This window comes from Anguilla anguilla, chromosome 8 (assembly GCF_013347855.1).
Source record: "Anguilla anguilla isolate fAngAng1 chromosome 8, fAngAng1.pri, whole genome shotgun sequence".
NCBI lineage: Eukaryota > Metazoa > Chordata > Actinopteri > Anguilliformes > Anguillidae > Anguilla > Anguilla anguilla.
Genome location: NC_049208.1, coordinates 49,907,128 through 49,919,728, shown reverse-complemented (window position 1 = coordinate 49,919,728; position 12,601 = coordinate 49,907,128). Strand labels below are relative to the sequence as shown.

General features: G+C 50.4%; 1 protein-coding gene across 3 annotated transcripts in view; it reads left to right on the top strand.

Moving 5' to 3' along the window:
* The window catches only part of LOC118233650 (rho guanine nucleotide exchange factor 1-like), a 40,415-nt gene extending 28,810 nt beyond the window's left edge, over nt 1-11,605 (top strand). For all 3 annotated transcript variants that reach the window (XM_035429455.1, XM_035429454.1, XM_035429456.1), the window contains 15 exons: nt 266-348; nt 463-588; nt 1,365-1,479; nt 3,103-3,203; nt 4,363-4,437; nt 4,807-4,882; nt 6,054-6,221; nt 7,539-7,626; nt 8,529-8,642; nt 8,928-8,986; nt 9,323-9,466; nt 9,623-9,733; nt 9,867-9,940; nt 10,525-10,626; nt 10,771-11,605. In XM_035429455.1, coding sequence (XP_035285346.1) covers nt 266-348; nt 463-588; nt 1,365-1,479; nt 3,103-3,203; nt 4,363-4,437; nt 4,807-4,882; nt 6,054-6,221; nt 7,539-7,626; nt 8,529-8,642; nt 8,928-8,986; nt 9,323-9,466; nt 9,623-9,733; nt 9,867-9,940; nt 10,525-10,599 — 1,409 coding nt within the window. In that variant the 3' untranslated portion in view covers nt 10,600-10,626; nt 10,771-11,605. The remainder of the gene's footprint in view (nt 1-265; nt 349-462; nt 589-1,364; nt 1,480-3,102; nt 3,204-4,362; nt 4,438-4,806; nt 4,883-6,053; nt 6,222-7,538; nt 7,627-8,528; nt 8,643-8,927; nt 8,987-9,322; nt 9,467-9,622; nt 9,734-9,866; nt 9,941-10,524; nt 10,627-10,770) is intronic.
* The last annotated feature ends 996 nt before the right edge of the window (nt 11,606-12,601 follow it).

Genomic DNA, 12,601 nt, shown 5'->3' with positions numbered 1-12,601 from the left:
TACCAGAAACTAGTTTCTCACGCTTCTGGTAAGAGCGTTTCTTTCGGGCTGCAAAATTCAAGTTGGGTTTTGGGCGTGGTCATCGTAAACTTTTCCGGTCTATCCGATGGGCAATGCATATATGGCTGGTTTGTATTCTGACAGTTTGGCTATCGCTCGGTCATGTGACCGGACGCAATCAGTGTGCTCTTTAGAGTGCACGTGGAGCGCGTAGCGCGCACTTCGCTTCTGGCAGTTTCACGAATCGCGCCGTCCGTGTCCGCAGATAACTTCTACGACGACTTGAAGAAGCTGCGCCAGGAGGACAACTACATCGTCAGATCCGTCGGGGCCACGCTGCTGAACAGAGTGAGTCAGGTCGAGTCTGCCCGTCCGTCTACCCGAGCGGCCAATCGAATCTCGGCTGCGGCCGAGTGGGGGGCGGAGCTTGGTGCAAACCGCGGCTCTTCTCTGCTCTTTCAGTTCAGCGGGGCGGAGGGGGAGTGGTTCCAGAAGCTGACCGCTCGGTTCTGCGCGCACCAGACCTACGCCCTGGACCAGATCAAAGGGAGGCAGAAGAAAGACGCCCATTTTAACGCCTTCATTCAGGTATCCGTGGTAACCGTGGCAACTCATTTCGCACAGCTATTTCTGGCCAAGTGCACAGTTCAGTTCACACAGTGAACGCTATTATGACCTAGCTTATGCCAAGCCAAACTAGGGAGAAGAACAAGCTACAATATTAAGACAAATATTGTACAATTGTACAATTGCTGCACTTGCTCTAAGTAGTGTTACTACACTGATGCCATCGCCTCACGTTCATAGAATATAACAGCTTGTGTGTGTGTGTGTGTGTGTGTGTGTGTGTGTGTGTGTGTGTGTGTGTGTCCACCGCAGAGCTGTTCGTCACCGAGCACGCTCACGTATCCGTGGTAACCGAAACGCCAGGCCAGACCGATCTCCGCCATGTGTTCGAATTTAGCCGTTACCTCACCCTGATAACCCTGATAATTCTTCGATGCGATTTGTAACGGTTTCCTGTTATACTCGTGTTATCTCTTCGTTAGAATTTCAGAAATGCTGACAGGAAGTTTAAAAAAACTGCCAGGGCCCGATTATGACAGTAGCTGTCTAGTGAGCCATTAACGCCACCGCACAAAGTATTGTTAGGTCATTAGGGCAGACAAGTGAGATGTGTTTTCACAACAGCATGTGTGTCATGGGCTTTCATGCAGTATGTGCACTTACAAGTATGCATAAATGATGTGTCTGTGTCATCTGTATAGTTACTGTCAGAAATAAATATGGATGTATTACCCTGCCCAGGCCTTGCAGTCTGGACAGTGCTTTTTTCTGTTTTTAATCTGATTGACCTCTTCCAGGAAGCGGAGAGCAAGCCTCAGTGCAGGCGCCTTCAGCTGAAGGACATCATCCCCACAGAGATGCAGAGGCTCACCAAGTACCCGCTGCTGCTGATGAACATCGCCAAGAGCACAGGTCTGCTTGCGTCTGCGGCTCTGTCTGCGTCCGCTGCTCTGTCTGCGCATGTGTCTGCAGCTCTGTCTGCGCCTGCAGCTCTGTCTGCGCATGTGTCTGCAGCTCTGTCTGTGCATGTGTCTGCATCTCTGTCTGTGCATGTTTCTGCAGCTCTGTCTGCGTCTGCAGCTCTGTCTGCAGCCCTGTCTGTGTCTGCAGCTCTGTCTGTGCATGTGTCTGCAGCTCTGTCTGTGCATGTTTCTGCAGCTCTGTCTGTGTCTACAGCTCTGTCTGTGCATGTGTCTGCAGCTCTGTCTGTGCATATTTCTGCAGCTCTGTCTGTGCATGTGTCTGCAGCTCTGTCTGTGCATGTTTCTGCAGCTCTGTCTGTGTCTGCAGCTCTGTCTGTGCATGTGTCTGCAGCTGTGTCTGCAGCTCTGTCTGTGCATGTGTCTGCAGCTCTGTCTGTGCATGTGTCTGCAGCTCTGTATGTGCATGTTTCTGCAGCTCTGTCTGTGCATGTGTCTGCAGCTCTGTCTGTGCATGTGTCTGCAGCTCTGTCTGTGCATGTGTTTGCAGCTCTGTCTGTGTCTGCAGCTCTGTCTGCACATGTGTCTGCAGCTCTGTCTGTGCCTGCAGCTCTGTCTGTGCATGTGTCTGCAGCTCTGTCTGTGCCTGCAGCTCTGTCTGTGCATGTTTCTGCAGCTCTGTCTGTGCATGTGTCTGCAGCTCTGTCTGTGCATGTTTCTGCAGCTCTGTCTGTGCCTGCAGCTCTGTCTGTGCATGTGTCTGCAGCTCTGCCTGTGCCTGCAGATCTGTCTGTGTCTGCAGCTCTGTCTGTGCATGTTTCTGCAGCTCTGTCTGTGCCTGCAGCTCTGTCTGTACATGTGTCTGCAGCTCTGTCTGTGCATGTGTCTGCAGCTCTGTCTGTGCATGTTTCTGCAGCTCTGTCTGTGCCTGCAGCTCTGTCTGTACATGTGTCTGCAGCTCTGTCTGTGCCTGCAGCTCTGTCTGTGCATGTTTCTGCAGCTCTGTCTGTGTCTGCAGCTCTGTCTGTGCATGTGTCTGCAGCTCTGTCTGTGCCTGCAGCTCTGTCTGCACATGTGTCTGCAGCTCTGTCTGTGCCTGCAGCTCTGTCTGTGCATGTGTCTGCAGCTCTGTCTGTGTCTGCAGCTCTGTCTGTGCATGTTTCTGCAGCTCTGTCTGTGCATGTGTCTGCAGCTCTGTCTGTGCCTGCAGATCTGTCTGTGTCTGCAGCTCTGTCTGTGCATGTTTCTGCAGCTCTGTCTGTGCCTGCAGCTCTGTCTGTACATGTGTCTGCAGCTCTGTCTGTGCCTGCAGCTCTGTCTGTGCATGTGTCTGCAGCTCTGTCTGTGCATGTGTCTGCAGCTCTGTCTGCGCATGTGTCTGCAGCTTTGTCTTCTTGTGCAGCTGCAGCGTTATGACATTTCCCATTTGAAAAGTATAAATTAAAAAGATTAAGTGACCTGCCTCGGCTGGTGGCTGCGGACGGTGTGAAGGCATCTGTGCGTCTGCGTCTGCGGTGTGTCTGGCATTGCTGACGCGTGGCCCTGTGTCTCCGTCCCGTTTCCCGCACTGCGATTGGACCCTGACCCTGGTTTCCCCCGGCGACCTGACCCGCAGTGGACCAAACGGAGAAGGAGAGCGTGGAGCAGGCTGCCGAGTGCTGCCGCAAGATCCTGAACCACGTCAACGAGAACGTGAAGGACATGGAGAACCTGCTGGTGAGGGGGGGGGGGCGTGTGAAGGACATGGAGAACCTGCTGGTGAGGGGGGGTGAGAGTGTGAAGGACATGGAGAACCTGCTGGTGAGGGGGGGTGAGAGTGTGAAGGACACGGAGAACCTGCTGGTGAGGGGGGGTGAGAGTGTGAAGGACATGGAGAACCTGCTGGTGAGGGGGGTGAGAGTGTGAAGGACATGGAGAACCTGCTGGTGAGGGGGGGGGGGGGGTGAAGGACATGGAGAACCTGCTGGTGAGGGGGGGGGGGGTGAGAGTGTGAAGGACATGGAGAACCTGCTGGTGAGGGGGGGGGGGGTGAGAGTGTGAAGGACATGGAGAACCTGCTGGTGAGGAGGGGGTGAGAGTGTGAAGGACATGGAGAACCTGCTGGTGAGGGGGGGGTGGGGTGTGAAGGACATGGAGAACCTGCTGGTGAGGGGGGGTGAGAGTGTGAAGGACATGGAGAACCTGCTGGTGAGGGGGGGGGGGTGAGAGTGTGAAGGACATGGAGAACCTGCTGGTGAGGGGGGGGTGAGAGTGTGAAGGACATGGAGAACCTGCTGGTGAGGGGGGGGGGGGGTGAGAGTGTGAAGGACATGGAGAACCTGCTGGTGAGGGGGGGGTGAGAGTGTGAAGGACATGGAGAACCTGCTGGTGAGGGGGGGGGGGGTGAGAGTGTGAGGGACATGGAGAACCTGCTGGTGGGGGGGGGGGGGGGGGGGGAGTTAGGGTTAGCAGGAGTGAGAATGTGAAGGGGGGTGGGGGCTGAGAGGAAGTGATGAATATCAGAAAGAGCATGAGACGAGTGGAAGTGATGGGCGGAAGCGAGGGAGAGAAACAGCTGGCGGAGGAAATAAATGACTGGGGGGAAAAAAAAGAGCGAGTGAAGGAAGCAGAGGATGTGGCCTAGAAGCGGGGGATGGCAGAGGAAGGAGAGAGGAGCGAGAGAAAGCTGGCCGGCCGGGTGTTTATCTTGAAGGATGCGTCTGTGTGGTCCGAGTGCGTGCCGCTGTAAGAGTGTTTATGCGGCCTTGAGTAAACGTTTACACCGCGAGCGGCGGCCGGAGCGAAATGGCGGGGGCGCGGCGGAGAGCCTCCAGAGGAGCGCGCCGTAATCTGGCTTCCCCCCCCCACCCCCCCTCTCCCCCCTACCCCCCTACAGACCCTGAAAGACTACCAGCGCAGGCTGGACCCGTCTGGACTGAAGCCCAGTAATGACCTGTACGTGGAGTACAAGGTGAGAGAGAGGGAGGGAGGGGCCTGTACAGGGAGCGGGGAGAGGCGTGTTCTAAAGCTATGTCACTGCTAACTTTTTAAATGTTACATAATATCCTATCATTGTGAATTATATTCATCTGATGTTTCGATAGCAAGATCTGATATATATTACACCAAGCCTTTACTCTGTACACTAACTCTCTCTCTGTATCTGCTCTTTGTGCTACTGTGACACTGTCCACCCTCCCCTCCATCTCTCTCTCTCACTCTCTCTCTCTCTCTCTCTCTCTCCTTCTTTCTCACTCCTGGCTATTTCCCATTCCCTGTCCTCTCCTTTTCTTTTTGTTTCCCTTCTTCACCCCCCCCCCCCCCCCCCCCCCCCCCTCAGAATATTGACCTGACTCAGAGGAAGATGATCTACGAAGGGCCACTGACTTGGAAGGTCACTAAGGAGAAGGCTATAGGTTCTGTATCAGTGTTCCTCATTATTTCCCCGGCCTCACTGCACGGGTGAAGGGATTTCTGGTTATTCGTAAGGGTGATTAACCCTCATAATACACAACACTGCTGTCCTTCTTAAGCTGGAGTACAGTCGCCAACAAGTGAGTGATTGTGGCTGTGCAAGAATAAACAAGTGCGTAGCCCTTCAGCTAATGCTGATGCCATTGTAAATCTCTCGCTTTCCTGTCTGTAGATGTGTGTAGTGTTATCGTGCTACGTGTCTCTGTAGATGTGTGGAGTGTAGTGTTATCATGGCAAATGTGTCTCTGGAAATGTAGTGTATACAGTAATGTTATCATGGTACATGTACAAATGTGCAGTGTGTAGTGTTATCGTGGTAAATGCGTCTGTAGATAAGCAGTGTGTAGTGTTATCATGGTAAATAAGTCTGTAGATGTGCAGTGTATAGTGGTATTGTGTTGTAAATGCGTCTGTAGATGTGCAGTGTGAAGTGTTATCATGGTAAATGTATTTGTGAATGTGCAGTGTATATTGTTATCATGGTAAATGCGTCTGTAGATGTTCAGGGTATAGTCTTATGATAAATGCGTCTGTAGATGTTCAGGGTATAGTCTTATGATAAATGTGTCTGTAGAGGTGCAGTGTATAGTGTTATCATGGTAAATGTGTCTGTAGATGTGCAGTGTATAGTATGATGGTTAATGTGTCTGTAGATGTGCGGTGTATAGTGTTATGGTGGTTAATGTGTCTGTAGATGTGCAGTGTATAGTGTTATTGTGTTGTAAACGTGTGTGTAGATGTTCAGGGTGTAGTGTTATCATGGTAAATGTGTCAGTAGATGTTCAGGGTATAGTGTTATTGTGGTAAATGCGTGTGTAGATGTGCAGTGTATAGTATTATGGTGGTTAATGTGTCTGTAGATGTGCAGTGTATAGTGTTATCGTGTTGTAAATGTGTCAGTAGATGTTCAGGGTGTAGTGTTATCATGGTAAATGTGTCAGTAGATGTTCAGGGTATAGTGTTATTGTGGTAAATGCGTGTGTAGATGTGCAGTGTATAGTATTATGGTGGTTAATGTGTCTGTAGATGTGCAGTGTATAGTGTTATCGTGTTGTAAATGTGTCAGTAGATGTTCAGGGTGTAGTGTTATCATGGTAAATGTGTCTGCTCCAGACGTGCAGGGTGTGTTGCTGGGAGACATGCTGGTGCTGCTGCAGAAGCAGGATGATAAGATGGTGCTGAAGTGCCAGAGTAAGAGCAGCGCTGCTGTGCAGGAGGGGAAGCAGATGCTCAGCCCCATCATCAAGCTGGACACCGTGTTCCTCAGGGATGTGGCTACCGGTGAGGCTCTCAGCAACACGCCGACTCCGACACTGTCACCATACACACACACACACACACACTCACTCACACACACACACCCACACTCACTCACACACACACACCCACACTCACTCACACACACACACACCCACCCACACTCACTCACACTCACACGCACACACCCACACTCACTCACACACACACACCCACACTCACTCACACACACACACACCCACCCACACTCACCCACACTCACTCACACACACACACACACACACACACCCACACTCACTCACACACACACGCACACACACACACACTCACACACTCACACACACACACCCACACTCACTCACTCACACACACACACCCACACACACTCACACACACACACACCCACACTCACTCATACACACACACACACACACACACCCACACTCACTCACACACACACACCCACACGCACTCACACACACACTCTCACTCACACACACACCCACACTCACTCACACACACACACCCACACGCACTCACACACACACTCTCACTCACACACACACACACACTCACTCACACACACACACACACCCACACTCACTCACACACTCACACACACACCCACGCACACGCACACACACACACACACACACCCACACTCACTCACTCACACACACACACACCCACACTCACACACACACACACCCACACTCACTCACACACACACACTCACTCACACACACACACCCACACACACTCACACACACACCCACACGCACACGCACACAAACAGATACACACACACACACACATACACATACGCACGCACACACACACACACACACACACAGATACACACACATACGCACGCATTCATGCACGTACGCACGCACACACACACACACACACATACGCACACATACGCACACATACATACGCACACATACATACACACACACACTCACACTGATACACTCAACTCCGGCACTGACACCCGGCTCTCTCACACACACACACACTCTCACATACACACACTCACACAGGCACACGTGCAGACACACACACACACACACACACACACACACACACACACAGATACACACACTTGACACACACACACTGTTACTTTTAACTTCAACACAGAAACCCTTTTTCCCACAGAGGCAAACTCACTGACGCACTCATACACTGACATTCTCACACTTACAGACTACAGACTTGCACACAGACACAGACACTGACTCCGACGCTCTCGCTCTCGTACCACTGACCTGTGGGTCGCCCCGGCGATGGTGCCTGCCCGTGAACGTGCGTCTGTCTCTCTCCCGCTCCCCTCAGACCGGAAGGCCTTCTACGTGATCTTCACCTGGGAGAGCGGGGCGCAGATCTACGAGCTGGTCGCGCACTCCATCGCCGAGATGAAGAAGTGAGTGAGAGAGGAGGGCAGCGGGGTCCAGAACTGCCGCACTGAACACCGGACTAAAGGCCTGCTGAACACCAGGAGCGGAGCGGCTCGTCGCCTTTTTACTCGAACGCTAAGCGTCCGCTCCGCTCCTGGTGTAAACCAGACACAGGTTACACGAATGAGCGCTAAGCTAGTATTAGCGCGAGTGTTAGCGCGCGAGCGTTATCATGCCTGGATTAGCATACGAGCATTAGCCGTGCGAGCATTAGCACGCGAGCATTAGTGCGCGAGCATTAGCCGCTCTAGCATTAGAGCGCCTGCATTAACCGTGCGAGCATTAGCGCGCGAGCGGTAGCATACGAGCATTAGCGCGTGAGAGTTAGCATACGAGCATTAGCGCGCGAGCGTTAGCATACGAGCATTAGCGTGCGAGCGTTAGCATACGAGCATTAGCGTGCGAGCGTTAGCCACGCTAGCATTAGAGCACCTGCATTAGCATACGAGCATTAGCGCGCGAGCGTTAGCATACGAGCATTAGTGCGCGAGCATTAGCCGCGCTAGCATTAGAGCACCTGCATTAGCCATGCGAGCATTAGAGCGCCTGCATTAGCATACGAGCATTAGCCCTGCGAGCATTAGCACGCGAGCATTAGTGCGCGAGCATTAGCCGCGCTAGCATTAGAGCGCCTGCATTAGCCATGCGAGCATTAGAGCACCTGCATTAGCATACGAGCATTAGCCATGCGAGCATTAGCATGCAAACATTAGTGCGCGAGCATTAGCCGCTCTAGCATTAGAGCGCCTGCATTAGCCGTGCAAGCATTAGAGCGCCTGCATTAGCATACGAGCATTAGCGCGCGAGCGTTAGCATACGAGCATTAGCGTGCGAGCGTCAGCGCGCATTAAAGGCTGTGTCCCTGCAGCTGGAAGGAGCTGATCACGTCCACGGTGCAGGAGCTGAAGCGGAACGAGGGCACCCTGGACAGGAGGAGGATGGGCAGCCTGATCCCGCCGGGGGCGCTGTTCAGCTCCAGCCCGTAAGCCCCGCCCCCCAACCAGCAGCTGCAGCAGCGACTCTGCTTTCAGAACGTCACGCTACCGTGCAAACTGTGACACAAGCATCACTGACCTGTCTCTCTGTCTCTTCATCTCTCTCTCTCTCTGTCTCTTTGTCTCTCTCTCTCTCCCCCCACCTCTCTCGCTCTCTCTCTCTCTGTCTCTTCGTCTCTCTCTCCTCTCTCTCTGTCTCTTCGTCTCTCTCTCCACCTCTCTCCTCTCTCCTCTCTCTGCCTCTCCCTCTCTCTCTCTCTTTCTCTCTCCAGTTTGGTGTCCCCACACTCTAGTTCTGAGAATGGAGCATTGTCATTGAAAACCAGCTCTGGTAAGAACATTTTAACAGAACTAAAACATAGGAGGACTGAATTGATATTAACAATGGCAATGCAAATCTGGGCAGCCCTGGACTTTTAACCTGATATTCGTGACGTTTTGTCTGACGCATGTGGATGTTTCTTTGTCTATGTGAGAATTGTACCAATTAGAAATAAAGCTGTACCGTTTTAGTTTGCACTTTGGTCTCTGTTTTCGTTTTGGTTAGGCACGCGCAAACGTTCAGCGACATTTAAAAACATCCCAAAGTTACATTGCGGATGACACGTTTTAATGGCGTTTAATGGCGTTAATGGGGTCTCCTTGTTAATGGGGTTTGGAACTGCAGACCGGGATAAGGACAGCCTGTCTGAGGAGAAGGGAGGGGACTCCTCCCAGGCACTGATGGATCACCTCCTGGCCAGCGGCTTCGACCTCATCGCCCACAGCAACGCCCCGCAGGAGAAGGTCGCTGACGAGGCCCTGAAACACGGTGCGGTGGGCGGCTTCGGCCCGTTCGCGGGAATCGCTGCTCCTGTGCGACATTCGTCCCCTTTCTCCCTCCGTTTTCCTAATGCGCTTCCATGTCTCTCTCTCTCTCTCTCTCTCTGTCCCTCCGTCCTTCCTTCCTTCCTTCTTTCACGTTCAGTTGGTTCCCTGAGGCTGCTGGTGAGCTCGGGCCTACCAGAGGACCGCGATGCCGCAGAGTCGGGGAGGAGTGAAGGGGCGGAGCCAGAAGCACAGAGCTGTCAATCATCGGGTGGGTGGAAGCGGCTTGTCCTCCGGTCTCCTGGCCCGGCGGACTCACGCCCTGCTATTTGGGAGTTCGGGGCCTGGTGTTTGCTCTGTGTGCTCGCTCACACGTTCTTACCCCTCTGTTCTCCTGGGAGCAGATGGAGGGGTGAAGGAGAAGACCGAGGCAGCGAGGACGCTCGAAAGTTTGGAGGAACACCTGAAACACCTGCAGGTGAGAGAGGGAGGGAGAGAGAGAGAAAGAAAGAGAGACAGAGAGAGAGCCTTGTGAAGTGTTTCACATTAACGTTAATCCATGTTCTTCAGGTTGCTTTTATATTAAATGGACTGCATTTATATAGCGCTTTTATCCAAAGCGCTTTACAATTGATGCCTCTCATTCACCCATTCACACACACACTCACACAGCAACGGTGAAAGGCTGCCATGGAAGGTACCAATCAGCTCGTTGGGAGCAATTAGGGGTTAGATGTCTTGCTCAGGGACACTTCGACACCCAGGGCGGGGGATCGAACCGGCAACCCTCCGACTGCCAGACAAACGCTCTTACCTCCTGAGCTATGTCGCCCCTATATTATACGCACATTGTTTGGGGATAAAATACTGTGTAATGCTGCATCACAGAGTGAAGAAAGAGAGAAGGAATGAAAGAAGGAAGGAAAGAAAGAAAGAAGGAGGGAAAGAAGGAAACAAGATACCCTCCATGGATGTTTTGGGAACTGTTCGAGCAGTGTAAACATATATATACACACATACATTGATGACATGGCTGTTTGTTTTCACCCTTTCTTCTCTCAGAATGTGGAAGATGAGTACCACCGGTTACAGGAACTCCTCTCCAAGTACATCCTGTCTAAGGGCAACTTCCAGTGAAGCACACTGCCTCTACTGGACGACCAGGTGAACTGCAATAATGCTTACACTCAACATAACCGTATATATGTCAGTTGCAATGATAACTGATGAGAGAATTTTTTGATACTAGGATGCTTAATATGTCTTGAGAAATCTCTCTCATACTGTGTCTGCTCTTGGTTTTTTCAGATCACTGTACATGCTGGAATTAAGTGGAAGACTTGTATTTGGGGTGACTCATCCGTGCTGCCTGGAGTTTCTTGTACGTGCTTGTCTGCTTGAGGGTTTTCTAGTCCCTTCTGAAGATTGACAGTTGGCCACAGCCAGTAGTGAAGCTGGAGACATCAGGAGGTGGGCTTTGACAGTGCAGTACTGTAGCCTCATGGGACAGGGAGAACTAGCATGTGTGTATGCATGCAAATGCGTGTGTGTGTGTGTGCGTGCATGTGTGTGTGTGCATGTGTGTGTGTATGCGTGCGTGTGTGTGTGTGCATGCTTTTCCCTCTCAGGCTTTACTTGTGTGTGTGTGAGAGCGAGAGAGGCAAATCATTTGCAAGCTGGTGATGTGTTGACGCCAGTATTGCCTGCAAATATACTTTTTTATTCCAGAAAAAACACAGTAATGGTTTAAAGGAAACCTTGGAGCATTCAATCGAAAAGCATTAATATGTCATTGCCCTGCCGTTAGCATTTAGCATGTTCACCAGGACAGTCTGCAACCCCTAAAAATCCAGTATATAAATGCTGGGAATGTGCTGTCCCCGTTCAGCTCATATATGTGCCCTCAGTGCCCCAGACTGAGTTAAACGGCATCGGCTCAATGTGCTCTGCTACAGTAACTGGCATGGCAGTGTTTTATCTCCTATCGGAAGCGCTAATCAGATTTCATAATTATTTTGCGCACATTATAATTGTAAAAAGGTTTGATAATTAATAGGGGTTGAAATTACCTCTTACTTTAAGGAATAAAATATGACATATGTATATATATACTGTGCATATACACACATACAGTATATATACAGTATATATATTTGGCAATGCCTCTATATGTATGTATATATTGCCAAATATATATTTACAGAATAAAGGCTAAATTCTATATATATATATATATATATATATACATACATACATAGAATTTAGCCTTTATTCTGACATATGTAAGTCTGCCTAAAACAGAAAAATTTGAATCATAGATTTATTTATTGAAATGGAATCATGTGCATTTTCACCTTTCCTTTTTCTCCGCTTTTACTCTGTGTGTGTGTGTACGTGTGTGAGTGTGTGAGAGTGTATATGTGAATGTGTGAGTGTGTGAGAGAGTGTGTGTGTGTTTATGTTTATGTGTGAGAGTGTGTGTGTGTGTTTATGTTTATGTGTGAGAGTGTGTGTGTGTGTGAGTGTGTGTGAGTGTGTGTATGTGTGTTTGTGTGAGAGAGTGTGTGTGTGTTTATGTTTATGTGTGAGTGAGTGTGTGTGTGTGAGTGTGTGTATGTGTGTTTATGTGTGAGAGAGTGTGTGTGTGTTTATGTTTATGTGTGCATGTGTGTGTGAGTGAGTGTGTGTATGTGTGTTTATGTGAGAGTGTGTGTGTGTGTGAGTGAGTGTGTGTATGTGTGTGTATGTGTGTTTATGTGTGAGTGTGTGTGTGTGTGTGTGTGTGTGTGTGAGTGAGTGTGTGTATGTGTGTGTATGTGTGTTTATGTGTGAGTGTGTGTGTGTGTGTGTGTATGTGTGTTTATGTGTGAGTGTGTGTGTGTGTGTGTGTGTGTCTTTGTTTATGTGTGAGAGTGTGTGTGTGAGTGTGTGTATGTGTGTTTATGTGTGTGTGTGTGTGTGTGTATGTGTGTTTATGTGTGAGAGTGTGTGTGTGTGAGTGTGTGTTTATGTTTATGTGTGTGTGTGTATGTGTTTATGTGTGAGAGTGTGTGTGTGTGAGTGTGTGTGTGTGTTTATGTTTATGTGTGTGTGTGTGTGTGTGTTTATGTTTATGTGTGTGTGTGTTTATGTGTGAGAG